Source organism: Diospyros lotus, chromosome 4 (assembly GCF_014633365.1).
Source record: "Diospyros lotus cultivar Yz01 chromosome 4, ASM1463336v1, whole genome shotgun sequence".
Taxonomy (NCBI): domain Eukaryota; kingdom Viridiplantae; phylum Streptophyta; class Magnoliopsida; order Ericales; family Ebenaceae; genus Diospyros; species Diospyros lotus.
Window position 1 is genome coordinate 36,598,420 of NC_068341.1, and position 20,785 is coordinate 36,619,204.

At 40.4% G+C, this 20,785-nt stretch overlaps 1 protein-coding gene across 1 annotated transcript in view; it reads right to left on the reverse strand.

The window, feature by feature from the left end:
- Positions 1-20,785, reverse strand: part of LOC127799915 (probable E3 ubiquitin ligase complex SCF subunit sconB) — a 74,467-nt gene that overhangs the window by 46,334 nt on the left and 7,348 nt on the right. The window contains exon 2 of the mRNA XM_052334201.1: positions 11,069-11,255. Within this exon, the coding sequence (XP_052190161.1) occupies positions 11,069-11,255 (187 nt within the window). The remainder of the gene's footprint in view (positions 1-11,068; positions 11,256-20,785) is intronic.

Consider the following 20,785-nt stretch of genomic DNA (forward strand, 5'->3'; position numbering starts at 1 on the left):
GTTAGGCGGGACAACGGGCCAATCGTATTAATGATGAGATTGTGCGAACCGTGTTGCCGAGTCGTTAGGCAGGACAACGGGCCAATCGTTTAGATGATGTGATTGTGCGAACCGCGTTGCGGCAACGGGCCAATTGTATTGATGATAAGATTGTGCAAACCGCATTACCGGGCCGTTATGCAGGAAAACGGGCCAATCGTATTGACGATGAGATTGCGCGAACCTCGTTGTCAGGCCATTAGGCAGGACAACAGGCCAATCGTTTAGATGATAAGATTTTTCCCGAGCCCTGGAAAATATATCAGAGAATGCACATAAAGTAGTGAGGTATTGCATTTAAGAGTATAAGCATCTCCTTTTTTGACATGGCCCGGTTATATATGTTTAAGTTCATAATGTCGTAGGTGGTTTACATTACTGTGTAAATTTAAGGCGTGTTCACTCAAAATGAAAGAAACATTACAATTTTTAAAGTCTGCCTATCAATCCTATGCGGTTGGTTCGGCAATGGCGGAAGTCTCTTCGCTCTTCTTTCTCTTTATGGACGACACGTAGCAGGCGCATGCCTGCTGCTGGTCTCCTCGAACCTGCCCTATGCCCGATGGGGTAAGAAACTTCATTAGCAGATAGCAGGAGGAGATTACGGCCCTAACGTCATTGAGTAGGGGGCAACCCAGGATCACATTGTATGCCGACGAGATGGTCTTGACCACCATGAAGTTAGCCTACCGTGTCACGTTCTGAGGTCCAGAGCCCATTGTGATTGACAGTCGAATCGATCCCACCACCGGAAGTGTCTCACCAGTGAAACTGCATAAAGGTGAGGAAACTAGCTTGAGTTGGTTATGGGCAATACTCATATGCTCGAAGCAATTCCAATAGATTAGGCTAACAGAACTGCCACTGTCTACTAGGACTCTTTCGATGGGACCCTGGGCGATGACAACTGAAATTACCATCGGATCATCATGTGAGAGAATCACATCCCCCCGGTCATTTGGCGTGAAGGTAATGTGGTCTTCATTTTCCTTAATCTTCCCCACGTAGTTGACTTGGTAGGCTAGGCAAGCATTGGCCTTCCGAGAAGAGGAGTTGTCTCCAACTAAAGTTTTGCCACCAGAGATGACGTCTATGGCATGTTGAGTCGGTTCGTTATCCAAGGGATTCTGCACATGGTCTCTCCTTCTCTCCTGCTGCCCATGGTTGCGTGTCTCTTATCCTTCGAGCCTGTCTCCCCTTCTCGGTGGTTCCCTATCCTTTTCTTCATCTTCTCGCACATACCTCTATAAGTGTCATTCTCGAATGAGTTTCTCAATTTTATCTTTTAACTAACGACATAGATTAGTGGCGTGACCATGAGCTCGATGGTATTGGCAGTATTCGTTCTACTTTCTTCCCATTGGTCGATCAACTCTTTTTGGAAGCCTGATCAGCCTTGTCCATTCAATGGCCGCTAAGATGGCTGATCTTGGTTGGAGTCGTTGAGCGTAATGATTGAATTGGGGCGCAGCTACGTCTAGCCTTCTGATCTTCTCCTGTCGTTGCCTAGGATCTTCTTTAGTGTCTCGATCTTTTCTCTTTCGCTCTCTATCCTCATCCATCCTCACAGTCTGCATGATCTCCGCATGAAGTATGTACTTATTGGCCCTGACGAACAGATCTGCCAAGGAGTTTGGCAGGTCTAGAGACAGTGACTCCTGCAAGGAAGTTAGGCGTGTCCCTTGTAACATTGCTAATACTGCCATTTCCACTGGCAAGTCACGGATTTCCAGTGTGGCATTGCGGAATCTGTCTACAAATTGGCGAAGGGTCTCTTTGCCCCCTTGCCGGATACTGAGGAGATGCATTGCATTCTTACCCTTTCGACTATTAATCATGAAGGCTTTGATGAATTCAATTCGCAACTGATCAAATAAGGAAACGAATGCTTCTGGTAGACTATTGAACCAAGTTCGGGCGTGTTTTGACAAGGTCAATGAAAATGCTCGGCACATAATCTCGTCATCCCCCCCATGTAGCATCATTATAGATTCGTAGTTTTGGATGTGATCATCAGAGTCATCCTTGCCGTCGTGGAGGGGAACCTGGGGCATTTTGAATTTTCTTGGTAGTGATTTTTCTAATATATTCTCAGTAAAAGGAGACTTCCTTCTAGACTGCTCCTTCACAACCGAGACCAACTTCTTCTGCTCTAGCACCTCTTCTACCAACATTTTCATTGTGTCACGTATATTCGTCGTTGTGTGGTTGTCAGCTTTTGCATTCCTCGGGGTGGGACTTTGCCTGCCTCTTTGATGACTCTGCTCTTGTGCTCGTCCTGGTGGTAGAGGCTTTGACTGATTTCCTTGGTGTGAAGAGAATTGAGACTGAGTGTCGGGTGTAGCTTCTCTATAGGAACTAAGTTTGTCACCCCTTGGCTGGGTCGTCCCTGGTGGAGCGATTTCTGGCACAAATCCTGCTAGTGTTGCAGGTAACGTTATACGGGGATTCATACTTTAGAGGATCGCCACCATGTCCCGTAATGCCTGCATTCCCTCCATACGTTGTTGTCGTAGGGCTTCATAAGCTTCCCAAGGAACAATGAGAGGAGCCGGCTGTGAAGTGTCTAGTTGTTCGGGATGCCTATGTCGATTAATTTCTTGCTGAGGGTCCAGAGGAGCTGGCTATGTACTCCATTGTTGATGAGAGCCTTGTGGGGGCAAACGTGCTCCCGTTGGATGCTGGCCATCTAGCGGGGGCGGGTGAGACTCCCCACCTTGAGAGCGAGCCTGGCGATTACTTCTCGTGTTGGCCATTAGTAACAATTCACAATTTTGGCTTTATGTTCGTTTTCCCACAGACGGCGCCAAATTGTTGTTGCCAAAATACAACAATTGAATTTTATGATGTGGGACCTACAAGAGCTCGATGTCTCGTAGAATAGGGTAGCCGTGAGGAAAGTCGCCACGAGAGAGTTTTGCCACAAGGGTCCGCCACAAGCTTCTTTGCCACTAGGTTCTGCCACAAGCCTCTTCACCACTAGGTTCTGCCACAAGCTTCTTTGCTACTAGGTTCCGCCACAAGCCCCTTCGCCACTAGGTTCCACCACTAGCTTCTTTGCCACTAGGTTCCGCCACAAGCCTTTTCGCCACTAGGTTCCGCCACAAGCTTCTTTGCCACTGGGTTCCACCACAAGCTTATTTGCCACTAGGTTCCACCACAAGCCCTTGCCACAAGCTTCTATCTCGCCGCAAGGTCTTGCCACAAGCCTGTGTCTCACCGCAAGATCCTATCACAAGCCTTTGTCTTGCTGCAAGGTCTTGCCACAAGCCTTTTATCTCGACACTAGGATATTACTTTGTTGATACTCAAAAAATGGGTTAGAAGGCTCGCGGGAATCCTCGCTCGCGAGAACCCTCCGAAGCCTAAGTCAGTAACCAATCCGCGTAATGGTTCCGCAAAACAATAAAAATGTGATCAAAATTGTACCGAAATTGGAGAGCCCCTTCCACTGTCCTATAGATGGGTATTTATAGGGCACGCTTCTCAAGGGTTCTGAGGGTTGACACGTGTCCTTTGTTGAATGGGCCAAGCCCGAGGCGTGGCCAGGCCTCGCAGCACACTGCCGCAAGGTTACGGCTGCAAGGCTGCGACTGCAAGGCCGCAAGGGAGCTAGGTCGCAAGGCTCCAGCCGTGAGAGAACTTGGCCGCAAGGCCAGTAGGGCTTGCGGCACACTGCCGTAAGCTCATGGCCGCAAAGCCGCATAGCCGTGGCTGCTTGGCCACAAGGAAGCTAGGCAGCAAGGCTGCGACTCCAAGGCCCCATGACTGCGGCTACTTGGTCGCAAGGCTACGGCCGCGAGAGAACTTGGCCGCAAGGCCAGCAGGGCTTGCGGCACACTGCAGCAAGCTCATGGCCGCAAGGCCTTGGCCATTAGGCCTTTAACTTTTTCCATTAAAAATTTCCAATAATTTTGATGGCACAACAGAAGTGATCACACAATATCCCCATAATACCACTTACAGAAACAATAAAATAATATAGGAAATATTTAAAAACACGGCACGCCCTTTTACAACTTTTATTCTAGGCATTATAAAAATACATAATAGCTAAAGTATCATATTGGATGAAGATAGATACTACTTAGCAATGGACGTGCACTTTGCTTTACCCATCTTCTCTCTAACTGCACTTTGCTTTACCCATTTTTGACTCATTAACCTTCCAATTCTCCCAACTCCAATTGCGCCTTCACGTAGCAACCCAACCTTTACCAGGAACGGCTCTTAACCTGCGTGCCCTTGGTTTCAAAGATCGAAAGCAGCACGCTCCCTTTCAAATGAGCTCTCGGACCAAGTCGCTTTGGAGGATCCGCAACCTTCTGCACCCCTTTGGCCCTTTTCTTATTGCGTTTGGTAGGCTTTATGAGCCCGCAGCCGCAAACCACCGCCTCACCGAGGCTAATCGCCATTGCAGGGGTATCAACTCCTCTCCAAAATGCCATCTTAATGAGAAGTGGACATCTATCAAGAAAAATAAAATAAAGCTTATATCATAGCAACGCATGAAAAAGAGAAGAAATACTCACAGAGAGATATGAAGCTTTCAAGCATGATCTATATGAAGATCAGAGTGTTACCACATATATTTAAAGTGCCATTGATCCCCGTTGCATCGCTTAATCAATCAAACGTGGGCCCGATCGGTAGAAAAGCAAATGATTTTATTCGAGATTTGCACAATAATTGAATAATTTGCTTTTTAGATGTCTTTTTGAATTTTGACCGCCACGTTTTTCGTAATCTTTATTTCGTATGGATGCTCATATAATTGAGCTGCACCAGTATCACATACTGCATATATTTTAGACTGAAAACAACAATTTATACCGATCTCCCATAGTACCCATGTGCATATCAAATGCCTTTTCACGTTAATTTATGCGCCATTATTCAAGTGGATGCCCCACCTGATGCCTCAGCCCAGCTTTGTAAAGAAATACTTTGAATTAAATATCTCTGAAAGGAATATTTTTAGTCTATCCATTACTGAATACAGCCAGCAATTGTTGACTTTATTAATCTTCTACCGCACATTTTGAGATCAAAATAGGAAAATTTGCCAAGGCCCCACTCACGTGCAAAAATTGAATACAGCAAACTTTGGAGGCAAGTGAGCACCATATTCAACGCCCAAAGTCCGAGGTGACATATCACCTTTAGACAATTGTGTAACAAATGGGCCTGGCATAATTATGTAGGTCCCGTAAAATGCACTCACTTATGATTTACTATCAGCTACTTATTTTAAGATTTTGAATATGCTCATTACATATATCTTCGCTTCTTTAGAATATAATTTCATTGATTATGTCTTTCCCTAGTATACGAAAGCATTCTGCACATAATATTTTTTCGCACTGCAGAAATACACATGCACTATGTACGGCGCATAAATTAGAATTAGTCAATATTTATATGGCCAATGCAAACCACGATTGGCATAGGGTCAAGATAAATAATTTACATATAAAATAATAACGATTGGCATAGGGTCAAGATAAAGCCAAAGTGTACCATTTATGCATGAAATAAATATCGCGCTTAATTTAAAACAGAATTAATCGCGTGTAAATGAAAAGGGTTGATGTCAACGTAAAGTAAAGTGTACGCCAAATTATGTGTAATAAATGGAAGTCAACCTGCTTGAGCACTCTGATTTCTATAAGAAAAACAACAGTTTTTAATTCTAACTATACGTGAACGTTTTAAGTTTTACGTTAGCACCTGAAACCGACCAATGCGCGGAATCAATGAGCCGATAGACCGAATTTTCTTAAGCCTACCGAAAGCTAGATTCGGCCAAAGCCATCGCACAGAGTAGTAATGATGATACTTGAAATTTAAACAGTGATTTCGAATGCAGATGTTGATCCTTAGAGGCGATTCACAAAAATGTTTGACAAGGCTACCAGGCTTGGATCTAGACCTGCACCGAAATTTTGAGAAGATGTTGCCTATTGGTTTTCGGTAATTTTTAGCCGCCACATGAAAAATAATTTAGTGAGTAGAGGTTATATTTTAGATGCGTCGTAGGTTAAATTCAATAAACAAAAAAACAATTGAGATAATTGTCAGCATTCAAGACATAACGAGCTAAACGCTCGATAATTACATTACTGCATCGCATATCGACGTTATAGAAGACAAATATTATAATATATTAAACATGACAAAAGCATAAGAGAGCACGTAGGATATTTGAGCCAAGTAGAGTGACTTGCCGGCCTCCACTGGAGCGAATCTTGTGTGAGGACAGAATCTAAACTGTTCCCCTTTCCTGGTGAAGGAGGAAATTCATAACAGCACTTTGATACATTTGTCCGGTCGCCGCCGAGTCTAGGCTGGCCGATTTCTCCAGAGTTCTAACTTTTTCCAGCAACCTTAATTTGGAAAGGAGATCGGCACAGTCCTTAATTCTGAAGTTTTGAACGTTCACGCTTTCCCTGAACCCATTTTGGAGTGAATCGACCTAGACGTGTAGCTCTCGATTTTCTACCCGGCTAGGGGCTAAAAGCGAGTGAAACCCTTCAGGGGCCTCCGCGATGAATTCAGACGTGATGAATATCCCATTCAAGTCCAAGTCCTCTTCAGACCAGCGTCCCGCACCCAGCTGATCAACCATTTTGGTGAATGCAATCTAGCGGCTTTACGAATGTGTCTTTTATAGCAAGTCCCGTTTAGTGTATCAGTGCACTTTGCCAAAGATAAAGTAAGAACTTGTTGCTCCACTGAAAGAAAGGTAAAGTTGATATTAAAGGAACCTAGAGCATTAGAATGTGAGGACAGAATTGAGACTTCGGGCGCCCAGATCATTCAAATCCAAATGGCATTGGATCCTTTCAATCGAAAGTGCAATATTCGTCTAAATAAAAGAAAGCGATAGATGGTGAATTCATATTAAAATAATATTCGTACCATTGTAACTAGTTCGAATATATCTCAGTCTCAACTTCACATCGCATTAAAATAAATATTGGTATCGTGCATATTCTCTGTCCACGCGTGCTTTCAATTAACGCTATTAGCGGCTGGCGAGGCTGATTCCACCGAGACCTTCCAGTACCATATTCCTAGCGAATATGGTGGCGCCCACTTGCGACGAAGCTGATAGCCCCAGCATCTGGTTGTAAGATAGATGCTTAAATCGGAGAATCATGATCTCTTAACATCCCCCTCTATAAGTTGAAGGCTTGTCGAAGCAGCGCTATGGAGGAAGAGTTGAATGCCCAATTCCCAAGTCTCTCTCTCCCGACAACCTAGGGACCGGACGAGTTGGAGGCCGAACTTAAGGCGGCCTTGCTTGATTATTGTGATGACTTTGCTTCGTGGTCAACATCCTGTGACCAAACGGCACCCGATGTTGAACAAATAGCGTCAGGAAATAGGCTAATGTACATGTATATGAATAGATCTACGGCTAAATGGTGTGTGCAGAAACGTTGCCTTGTTTGTAACAACAGTAATTTTGCTGCAAGGATAACTTCATTACCACCCTATCTGACAAGCGTGAAGGGTGCCGAGATATGCACCAAACTCAATTCCCTTGGTGATGGTGGTTCCGCAATAAGATATTTGGAGTCGGCCTGGAACGATTACTTCGTCGCGTTGCTGCCTAACAATTATTTCAAGAAAGTTGGTGAGTTATCAGTTCTCACAGTCGACAGTAGTCCTTTGGCTTTTGATGTCTTTGCCCGGCAGCGCCAAGCATACGATCTGGATGCAAATTACTTCAAATATGAAATCGTATCTACTAGAAAGTGCCTGTTCAGTGCACCCAATGTAGTTTAGGTCAATTGCCTCCTAGAGGCTGAACAACTTTATAAGAAAATGAGTGCCAAATGGTCAGCGCGTTTGTACTTGGCGATTATTGTGTTAATAGGCGGGCTTGCTACCTTAGGTGTATTATTTTTTGCTTTTAGTATTTAAGAGATTTATGTTGCTAGCTTGCGGTTACAAAGATGTAAAATACATAAGAACAATATTTATTAGCTATGGAACAATTTATTTAAACGCTGATAGCACGGCACGATTCAAATACATAGATAACTAAAATACATAGACTGTTGCAGATGGAGAGATGGCACCGGAAGACAATATCTAAATGAGCCAAAGGATTGACTTGCCTAGGGTGAGATGCTTCTCACCAATCAAGTCTGCCTTACTGCGGCATTCTTAGTAGATATAAGATAATTTAGGCATAAGAGTCTCATAAACGGGGACGGTTACTCCCATGTCGACGCTGGCAAGACTGGCCACCGAAAAGTTGGTTGACCGCTCCCATATCTCAATCTTCTCCATAGAGGCTGACTCGGTGAAGACGTTGACAGAGTAGCCCACGAGTGCTCTAACGATGGGGCTGGGGATAAGCAGCACGCCTGCTTTAGCTAGGGGAGTATCGGGCCAATATACCTAAGAGAGTTTGTTAGCCCCATCTTCTTAGATAATGGCTTGTGTTTTCACAGGCGCTTCTTCGAATCAGCTCTAAGTCACCAATCAAGGGGGAAGAGTATAAATAGTATCATCTGAGTGCTGGCGTGACTTAGCCTCCACATTAGTGGCGTAATTATTTTTTGCTGCATTGGCTTATTGCCATATAAGCGTGCATAGGAACACCATTCACGGGAGTAATTGCGCCAAGTGGTGAGGCAGGAAAATCGATCCGTATCTGCCAGAATATTTGTTTATGCATTTTTTGATAGAAGGGATTGGTTGATCGTGCTTGGCAGGCTAGCAAATTGTTCTGTATTTGCGCACTAAACATTATTTATCATCTCGCATTGTGGTGAGATTAGGTTGATATTCCTATCATAGGCCCCACGTAAAACCTTTTCTCTATTACACCATATAGAAGAACCATTTAAAGAAACTGGGTCATTGCAGTTTAATCCTTGATCAATAAGATACGCATCGGCAGATCATGATGCACTATGTCGAATCGTGGACCAAAATTCCTTTAGTTTGAATACTATTATATGACTATATTGAAATAATGAGGTCTATAAAAAAAATTTTGAATAATATTGAGAAGTATGTATTTAAGATGTAAAACATGTCAATTGTTATTTAATAAAAGGCAATAATAAATGGTATACGGAAGTAATTTATTGAGAAATACAATAAAACGGAAAATTATGCTCATAACAATACACTGCATTGCGAGGATATAACAAAAAGGGATTGAAAGTTCGATGTGATAGGCATTCCAAGCGCCTACGACATAACCTCCATCATTAACATAATTATTTCCTTAGTCTCCATAGTGCTCTTAAAACAGCGCGCCCAACCTTGGCGAGTTCACTGACGTATTCCGACAAAATCTCGCCCAGAACTGGGGTCTCGATATCTTTGGTGACTTCGTCGTACTGAACGATAATCTTCTGTCCGGTTCTCTGGGAGAAACGAATGCGGCCAATGGGAGCGTCGCATTGGCGTTCCTTGATATGAACCGGCGAGGTGCTGACCACGAGAGCCCGAGCATACATGGATTCACAACTGACTACAGCGTGATCCTGAACAACGGTGAATGGGAGAACCTTCAGAATGTCGTTGCAGAGTTCCGGATTTTCCTTGGTTGCCAGATAGGCAATGACGTTGATCCCCAGTGGCTGCCAGGTGAGGCTTACCTTCTGTCCGTCGGTGATTTTGACGCAACACGAAAGGTCAACCAGCGTCACGATAGATCCTTTAGGAAGGTCGTAGGTGAGATGCTTACCAACGCTCCACGGGAAGTAATGGAAAGACCAGGCGGCCAGCCAGTTTAGGTAGGCTAGAAACGCTCGTACCGCCTCGATTGCTTCCTGGCAGCTCGAAGCGATCGGAAGATACTTGGTCACCGCTGCAGCCAGAGCGGCCATTTCCTTCAAGCTGCTATATCGAAGGTAGTCATTGTATGCATAGTCAAAGCGGTGCACGAGTGCACAGCTCTGTTCCAGAGAAAATCGCTCATCTTTGAAGGTCTGCAAAAGAGGATACCAGGTGTACATGGACTGGTCTTGCAACATGCCATTCATGAAGTCCCAGTTCGTGAAATACTAATTGCTTGAACCGACAACAAAGGTACCGGTGCGGATGTCGTGAAATTCCTTGGGCTCGGTGCTCAGAATAGCCTGAGTGGCAGCGGTGATAGCAGCCACGAGTTCGGAGATGTTGAAATAGGAGTCGCACCTATTTTGGAAGGCCATGGATCTAAGACAAAACCCGAAAAACAAGAGCGATTTCACGCACAAGGCTATGTGATTGAGAATAGTTGTTTTTGAAAGGTGGAGCATGCTCTACGTCTGTAGTTATGTGATGGACTCTACTGTCACTGGGACCCCCACAATAAGAGAGCTAGCAAATACCAGCAATTTCACATGCCTTTTTTGTCTTGGCATAATAAATCACGTGTTGAGCCACGGATCACGGTTCGAGTAGATGTTTAGTCTCGACCGATGGGACAACCGAAGGTTTGTGAACAATTTCTGTTAGGGTTTAGGGTTTCAGTTTCTTGCTCCCTATTCTCCTCAGGATTTGAACATCTGTTTTGTCTTTAGGCATCACTTGGCGGTGTGAGGGATTTGTTCTGGATGAGCCAAACTGTTTACATTGTCCACGTTCTCATAAATTAATTAATAAATTTATATCTTTTTTCCAAAAGGATTCCTATATATATGATTTATGGATCAAAATATTCAGGAGTGCAGTAATATTCTGGAGTGCAGTAAATAGTATTAAGAATGAGAGACAAACCACATGATTTATGGATCAAAATATCCTGGAGTGCACTAAACAATAGAGAAAAAGAGAGAGAAACCATTAACATGCCTCTACAGTATTCTAAACATCATTAAATAAAGGATGGCTTAAAACTTATGGGGATAGTAGTCAACAAAACCAATCGTATCCCCATGGGCTCAACCAACTTCATCCTATAAGAATAAAAGATAAAGATTTATCTGATAACGTCCCATGCTTCTACCAACTTCCAAAAATACTTATGGCCGATGAAAGTAGTAAATACTATAAAGGATGGCAGATGTAATACCTGAGAAAAAATGATGTCATTTTTGTTCAAAAGTAAATGGTTGTAAGGTTTTGCTTCCATATAGAAGTCTGCCAAAAAGGGATCAACAAACTTAAACTGCTGCAAATCAGTGTGCCTAGCCAAGTATGTTTCCCTCATACTTGATGTTTTTGGAAATCCAGAATGTAATTCTTCTGGCCACTGCTCCCTATAAAATCCAATAAGCAACATTACATAACTACTTAGCTTCACTTAAGTATCGAGCAAGATATTCCAAATTTAAAGAACATAAAAATAGCCAAACATATGAAATAACAGTTTATAGTCCACCTTCCACAGGCATATGCAGATACCAGGAAATTAAATCTGGATAGGTCAAAATAATTCTAAACATTGCCTAGTTATTCAAATAACTAGACATGCGCGCACAGACAGATATAGAGCTTCTCCAAGGTTCTTTTGAGATTAAACATGCCATAACAATCTTACAGGAATTCTAAATTTGTTCCACCAGTGCATTGGTGTCAGGAGAGGGAGAGTGACTGGTGTTTTTTGAGATCTAGAAACCAGGGTTCCAACCATTATGGTTAAATATAATATTAAAATGGTAAATGGAAATATGGAAGAGAAAATTTTCATAGGAATGAATACCTACGTATCTGCTTTGCTTGCCTTTTGGTAGGTCCATATGGGAATTTGGGGTTCTGTAGAGGAGCTAACCAGTCTGTTGAGCCAACTTAGTGTACCTAAATTTATTTTGGTGTTTTGATGAACTACAAAAATGCTCAATTGTTGAATATGCAAATTAACGCCCCTAAATGTTTCTCAAAATATTTCTTATATATTTAGTATTATCAAAAATTAATGTTATTATTAAGTTCATCTTGAAAGGAGTTTTTAAATAAGTTAAAAATTATTTTTCACAAATTGGACCAATAAGTCGACTTAATCATAGATAAGTCGACTCGGCAAAGAGCATGTGTTACGCAGGTTTTGACTAAGTCGACTTGGCACAAAGATATTTTCAGCTAAGTCGACTTAATTGAAAATAAGTCGACTTATTCTACAATAAGTCGACTTAGGCCCTAAAATAAGTCTACTCGCCGTGAGAATAAGTCGACTTAATTTGTTCCACGGCCAAAATTTTTTAAACAATATGCAGGTCGCCCTAGTCCCTATATATTCATCATATGCACGTCAAGGAAAGCACTAATGCCATTTTGAAATCTCAAAGCAACTAGAAGAACTCTCTCAAACTTACAATTTCAATTCCGTATCAAATAAAGAGCCTACCGCTGTTGGAAATCGAAGTGCTAAATATTCATCTCTCTGTCTTCGGTTGATCTAAGGGTATATTTATCATATTTAATATTGTTTTGTAACTGCTAATATTCATTGTTTGTTTAGAGTCCAAGTGTGGACAAGTATTGTAACCTTTAAACTCGATTGTGACTTGTATCGGTTGCCTAGATCTGGATTTATATTTAGGCGTGTATGTGTGTTTGATCTAGTTTCTAAGGTAAATTAAGGGAAAACCTTGTCGTTGATTGGATTTAGTGGAACCCCAAAAGTGGTTAGACCTTGGGAGAGTGGATTAAGTGTTTGAGATACACCGAACCACTATATATCGTTGTGTTCATCTTCCTTTACTACTTTGTTATTTATTGTGTTGATTTCAATTTTGGAAGATTAATTAAATAAATCGATTGCAATATTTTAAGATTGATTAATTAATAACTCAATTGATCTAATCAATAAGGTGTAATAAAATAAGGTTTTTAATAAAAATCCTTCATTAATAATTCTCCTCAGAAATCAAATAAAATAAGCGAGAAGTTAAAAAAAGTTTTAACTACTCAATTCACTCCCTCTCTTGAGTGGCCGTTTATTAAGGGACCAACACAGTCATCCAAGAACTAGAGAAATTGAGATTGGTAAGATGAAACATCATCCAGCATAATCAGAGAATGACAACACAAAAATTATCTCAATTGGAGTTTTCTTCTCACTATATAAAGGATGATAGTTCTGTCCTCCTAAGATTTGGTACATCAACAATGAGAATAAGCCAAATAGTTAATGGGCCTTATCCAGTGAGCTAGAATTTGAACAAGATCATCCTTACAACTCATATTAATAAGGCCTCCCTTCCCAAAGCAAAATGCCAGGATATAACGGGTTTAAATTACTCAAATTTATGAATGCATTTGGTTGTTCAAACAAAACAATTAACTTGCAAATTATACTTTCTTTATTCATTTTGTTTAAATAAGACATTATATCCTAATATCTTGATATCTCTTTCTACTTGTTTCAAGCCTTTCTTATTGTACATTCTTTTCATCACACCAATGCAGAAGAGATTGTTGACTTAGTATAGCTGTTATTGCTTTACACTTTATGTAATCTCTTATGTTGTTATTGGTTGGTTGCATTTCTATGTCATGCTTGTAGCTGTAGAGGATTAGATTTATCTTAAATGTTGATGTGTAAGCTATGCAAGAAGCGATTAGGGCTAGTATATAATCTAGCCTTGTTTCTATTTGTAATAGAGGTTGAAGTCATTTAGTTGAATTTCTCAGAACTCTCTCTCTCTCTCTCTCTCTTTATTTTTGACTTTTACCTTCCGTTTCATGGTATCAAAGCCCACGACTAACGTCCATGGCTTCTTGTGATTCAACCTCGTCTTCTTCTTCATTGTCCTCTGCGTCCTTGTCTGATTTTTCATCAGTCGCTAAGAATCTCAATTTCGTTCCTACAAATCTAGATTCGAGCAATTATTTGTATTGGAAGGCACAAATTCTGGCCACAATTAGAGCTTTTGATCTGTTGTCTGTTGTCTTTTATTAACAAGATAGATCTTCCATCAAAATATGTCTCTTCTGAGAATGACAAGCCTGTGGTTAATTCGGAATACCTAAATTGGATCAGATTTGATCAACTCTTACTAGGATGGCTATTTTTAACTATAGATAAGGTGGTTCTCAGTCAGGTAATACATTGTGAATCGGCGGCTAAGGTATGGACTACTCTTGAAAGCCTTTATTTTCGACAAACAGTTGCTAGATCTTTTCAGTTGAAACAACAACTTAGATCTATTAAGAAAGATGACATGTCGGTGAATGATTACATTTTGAAGATCAAAACTATAAGTCATTCTCTAACAGCAATTGGAGAACCTATAAATGATAAGGATCTTTTGATGTCCATTTTACACGAATTAGGTGAGTATTATGATATTGTTGTCAGTTTAATCACATATCAAATGGATGATATAAACCTAGAAAAGGTTCAGTATCTACTTTTGATGCATGAGAAGAGATTAGCTACGAAAAATGTGGTTAATATGTTGCATGTTAATGCCTTTGATAATGTTGCTATGAATGTTGACTTAACTTTGCCTCACACGTAAATAGAGGTAATAATGGAAATACTGGTCGAGGAGGTTTTCTTGGAAGGAATGGTGGAAATTCTCGAGGTAACGGGTTTAAAGGAAGCAGAGGCAGAGGTAGATCTTATGGGAGAAGAATTTATTGTCAACTGTGTGGAAACCTAGACATCTTATTGACAAATGCTACCATAGGTATGACAAAAAATTTCAAAGACAATCTTCTGGTAGAGGTGGAAGTGATTTTCAATCTTAGGCTTTAATGGCTTCTCATGAGGCTAATGGAGCTTTCTTAACAAACTTAGGGTTTGCACCAGAGACTTGATATGGTTTCTCAACTCCATCTTTGGATAATGAGTCACAGCATTCTTCAGCATCTTATCAACCTTTATTCTATCAGCCTCCTTTGTCCTATCAACCTAGTGATAACTCTTGGTGTGTAGACTCTGGTGCTACAAACCATATCACCTCGAGTTTGAATAATCTTTCTCTTCATACTCCATATGGTGGCAGTGATAAAGTGGCAGTAGGCAATGGTAAGATGCTTCCTATTGCTAATGTCGGTCTCAGTAAAATGGTTACACAAACTTTTCCTCCCTCTGTAATTTATTTACCTGAAGTCCTTCATGTTCCTAACATGACAAAGAATTTAATTAGTGTGTCTCAACTCACTAATGATCATAATGTCATTGTTGAATTTCACTCCACTTTTTTCTTGATTAAGGACAAGGATTCGGGCAAGGTGCTGAACGAGGAACTCTTAAAAATGGCCTCTATCAGTTGGATCCAGCATTTGTGCATGTTGCATCATCAACTGTTCCTAACTCTTCCTCTATTGTTTCCTCACCAAATTTTTCTAAGTCATTTGTAACTAGCCTGAAAAATTGTAATAGACAAGCTTTGTCTTCATCTAATAAACCTAGCATGCAGTTAGCTTGTATTGATAGAGTTTGTCAACAGTGACATGCTAGGTTGAGACATCCTTCATTTCATGTATTACAACACATTCAAAATAAAATCAATGTTCCCTATTCTTCTACTGATATTTCCTTTTGTGACTCTTGTAAATTGAGAAAGATGCATCAGCTTCCCTTTTCAAACTGTAAAATCACAACTTCACACCCCTTGGAATTAGTATACTCAGATTTGTGGGGGGGCTACTCTTGTTCTTTCTAGTGAAGATTATAGATATTACATTGTGTTTGTGGATGCCTTTACTAGATATACGCGATCGTATCCAATGAAACTTAAATCTGAAGCCCTATCCATCCTTCAAACCTTTCATAAGTTTGTTGAGTTGCAATATCAGTTCAAACTTAAGGCTCTCCAAACTGACAATGGTGGAGAGTTTAAAGGCTTTCTACCCTATTTACACTCTTGTGGCATTCAACCTCGACTTACTTGTCCCTATACACTCCAACAAAATGGTGTTGTAGAAAAGAAACATCGACACATAGCTAAAATGGGACTTACTCTTTTAGCCCATGCCAATATGCCCTTAAAATTCTAGGCAGAGGCATTTCAAACAATTGTTTACGCTATAAATCTGTTACCAGCCACACCACTTAAATTTCTTTCTCCGTTTGAGAAACTTTATAATAGACAGCCCAGTTATATGCACTTACAGTCCTTTGGTTGTATTTATTTTCCCTATCTTAGACCTTATAACAAGCACAAGTTCAATTTTCATTCAACAAAGTGTGTGTTTCTTGGTTACAGCCATCTACAAGCTGGATACAAGTGTATGCATCCATCGGGTAGAGTTTATGTGTCAAGACATGTTAGTTTTAATCCTAAGGAATTTCCTTTTCCACATTTATTTTCACAAACTCATACTCCTCAGTAGTGTCTAGCATGGACCTGCCCACTGCTGTTTTGAATTCATTTCCTTTTTCAGTCAAATATGGTCATTCACCTCAAGTAGCACCAATTGATTCCTTAGTCTCTTCTGCCACCAGTTCAAGCTCTATTGTTCCTGAGCAGCCTACTTCAGTTCCTATTGAATCAGCTCCCTTGTCATTTCCTACATCTAACCCTACTTCAGTTCAAGCTACTCCAGCACCATCTGTTCATCCCATGCTCACTAGATCTAAAGCTCGACAGCTTTCCCTCACTTCTCCTCATGCCTTAGTGAGTTCTCTAGAGCTCAATTCTGTTCAAGAAGCTCTCTTAGACTTCAATTGGGTCAAAGCCATGGAGGAGGAATATTCAGCTCTAAAAAGAAATAACACTTGGGATCTTGTTCCTTTTTCTTCATATACGAATCTTATTGATTATAAGTGGGTATTTCGAGTGAAGTATAAATCTGATGGCTCTATCATAAAATACAAGGCTCGTTTAGTTGCAAAAGGATTTCTTCAAACACCAGGAATAGATTTCATTGAAACTTTTATCCCAATTATCAAAGCACCTATCAATCGGGTGTTATTTTCCTTAGCTATAACATTTGGTTGGGAAATTCAGCAAGTTGATGTGAATAATGCCTTCTTAAATGGAGATTTAAATGAGGTAATGTTTATGAAGCAACAAGAGGGATTTAGTGATCAGTCTTTTCCTTCTCACGTATGTCAGTTAAAGAAATCTCTCTATAGTCTAAAGCAAGCTCCAAGAGCTTGGTATACTAAGTTGCAGTCAGCCTTACAGGATTGGGGTTTTGTGAGGGTCGTTTCTGATGTTTCTTTATTCATCAAAAAAACTTCTAAATTGTGTTGTTTGTATTGATATATGTTGATGATATATTGATTATTGGGTCAGATTCTGGTGCTTTACATGATTGTGTTCACAAGTTGGATACTCAATTTTCTCTAAAAACACTTGGTGCAGTGAATTATTTCCTAGGGTTTGAGGCTTATCGTGACTCTATAGGCCTTTATTTGACTCAATTTAAATACACCCTAGATTTACTGAAAAAGGCTGCAATGTCTGAGTGTAAACCATGTGCTACTCATATGAGTGCAACCACTTCTCTAACTGATGATGGAAATATGTTCTTTAATCCTTCTCTTTATCGAACTATTGTGGGCTCTCTCCAATATCTAATCTAACATACACCAGACCTAATATATCATTTGTTGTGAACAAATTAAGTCAATTTTTGGCCTCTCCTAAGGATCAACATTGGCTAACTTGTAAGCGTCTATTACAGTATCTTAAAGGAACCATTGGTCTAGGTTTGGTTTTTACTCCATCTTCGTATGATCTACCATTACATGTGTATACTAATGCTAACCATGCCAGGTGCAAGGTCACAAGACGTTCTACTAGTGGTTTCTGTGTTTTCCTTGGAAATAATCTAATTGTTTGGAGTTCTAGGAAACAAACAGTTGTTGCACAGTCTGTGGGTGAGGCTAAGTATCGTGCTGTAGCTCAAGGTGTAGCAGAAATCTTATGGTTGAAATCGCTCTTTTATGAGCTTGGGTTTTCATGTCTCTATACTCCTATCCTTTGGTGTGACAACTTAGCAGCAAAATGTATAGCTGAAAATCCTATTTTTCACTCAAGGACCAAACTCATAGAGATTGATGTGCACTTTGTAAGAGAGAAGGTTGAAGGTGGTGCAGTTGATAATAGATATGTTCCTTCCTTACATCAAGTTGCTGATATATTCACAAAAGGATTGCCTAAAGATAGGTTCTTATTTCTATGTGATAAACTTGGTCTTAAAATTCCTCCCACACATCAGCAGTTAGCAGCTACAGCCCCTATCTCGGGGAAGTCCAAATTGAAGGGGCATGTAGAAGAGATTGTTGACTTAGTATAGTTGTTATTGCTTTACACTTTATGTAATCTCTTATGTTGTTATTGGTTTGTTGTATTTCTATGTTATGCTTGTAGCTATAGAGGATTAGATTTATCTTAAATGCTGATGTGTAAGTTGTGTAAGAACCAGTTAGGGCTAGTATATAATCTAACCTTGTTTCTGTTTGTAATAGAGGTTGAAGTCATTCAGTTGAATTTCTCAGAACTCTCTCTCTCTCTCTCTCTCTCTCTCTCTCTCTCTCTCTATGTTTGACTTTTACCTTCCATTTCAGTATTCACTTTGAAGCCCGCTTCTTCACAGCCTGGAGAAAGGGAATATCTATATCAACAAATAGAAGAGAAACAACCAAAATTCAATATTGGGATTGAAGGAACAGGGCTCCTTCGAAGCAAAAGTACCATCTAGAGAATCTTCCTGGTACTTCAATTGGAAAATTTGCCATGATCCTTTTCAGCATTCAGGTAGGTCGGTAATTAAAATGGAAAATTACTGAAACCACCTTTTCACAGCAACCATGCTTTCTACAAGTGAGGAAAATAATTTAAAAGGAAAAACTGACACACTGCGCTTTGACCCTGTTACTCCTATAGAAATGGTATTGGTATCAGACAAGTACCAGGGTCACCCAATGGCCCCAACCTATACAGAGCAGGAGGCTTAGAGGGAATTGGGGAAGGAAATTAATTGTCATTGTAACATAACATAACTCTGGACAGTCAGCATGCAGTGAAACTACTGCTTGTGCCACTTCCTCGTTTACCCTGTTATATGGAGTTTTTTTGGCCTGTCCTTGGGAAGTTCAATCTGCAAAAGAATCTTCCAACGACTTCATTTTTTAGGTGCTGCTAAAAATACTGGATAACAATCTACAGATGCACATTTCTGAATTTTAGTTCATTCCAAATGAAGTTAAATCCATTGGCACAACCAAATCAACGGAAATGCACAACCAGAGGCCCCTCTAGATATAGGCAGACAATTGTCCACAAAAATCTTTAAAAAATCTACAGAAGTACATGACTCTCAGAAATTACCACTTTGAGCAATTGAAAAAACCCCTCCAGCAAGTTGTCACGCATAGAACAAACTGGCACAGATCTTGGCTACTTATGATGGATATCACCCCCGGCTATAGAAATTTTAAGAAGAATGTAAAATTCAAGATATCTTGTGGAAATATTACACTGTACTGTGAATTTTATATTTTAGTTGTTTGTTATTTTGTTTGTTATATTTGTTGCTGTAAGTTATAACAAACAATAGGTGGTTAGTGTTAGTATAAAAATACTTGTATGAATACTTGTAAACTGTGACTGGAGATAATAAGCATTTTTCCTTTCTTTTCGTCCTTGCTCTATTTCTTTTCATCCTTGCTGTCTTTTATTTAAAGTTGCTCTCCAGATTTACGTGGTATCAGAGCAACAATTTGCTTCCAATCGCGACACCAACTGCTCCTAATCCTCTGTTGGCTGCCTTTCTTCCATTGTTTACCTGATTCACGCTGGAACTGATGGAAGAGATCATCGCCGATTTGAACAACAGAGGTAACTCTCGGAATCTCTCCGATGTGTCTAATGGAGATCCTCTGTATCTTCAAGGATCAGATCATCCAGGTATGATTCTTGTTTCTGCTCCTTTAACTGGACCGAATTATAGATCTTGGAGCCGAGCTATGCAAATTGCCCTAGGTGCCAAAAATAAATTAGGGTTTATAAATGGCTGAATACAGCCACCTGACAGGGAGTCGAAGCTGTTTGAAATTTGACACAATGTAACTACATGGTTACTTTGTGGATCTTGAACACTATTTCGAAAGAATTGGTAGAGGCTTTCCTTTATACTACCACTGCAAGAGAGTTATGGACAGAAATAGCTGAAAGGTTTGGTGAAAGTAATGGCCCATTGGTTTATCAAATTCAAAGGCAAAGTAATGGCCCATTGGTTTATCAAATTCAAAGGCAAATTGCCTCTATTTAGCAAGACAATGCGCTGGTCTCAACTTACCATACTAGATTGAAAAGGTTATGGGATGAACTAGCTTTGGTAGATCCGATTCCAACATGTGATTGTGGTGCGGGAAAGGCCATGACTGAAATAACTAATAGGAATAGGTTGACGCAGTGTTTGATGGGATTGAATGAAGGGTTTGATCAAGTCAGGAACCAAAGTTTACTTCTAGATCCACTTCCATCAGTCAATAAAGCCTATTCCATGGTCCTGCGAGTTGAATCTCAGAGGATGGTCTCTTCGACCTTTGCTGATATGGCCGAAGGTTCTGCATTTTTAACAAAGCCTTCTAATACAAAGAATGAACAGAAGAAAGATTGTGTGTATTGTAAATGAGAAGGACATACAAAGGAGCACTGTTTCAAACTGACTGGGTATCCTGAGATGTATAAAACCAATAAAAACAAGGATAAGGACAGCGTCCATAGTGCAGTAGCTCGCATGAATAATGCAATTGTAAATGTTCCTGAGACTCCTATAGAGGATAGAGCTATTGATCACGAGGACCTAGAAAGTCTTGCTACTGCCATTTTGAAGATTTTGAAGACCAGCAATCAATCTTTCAGTTTCAACATGCCAACTG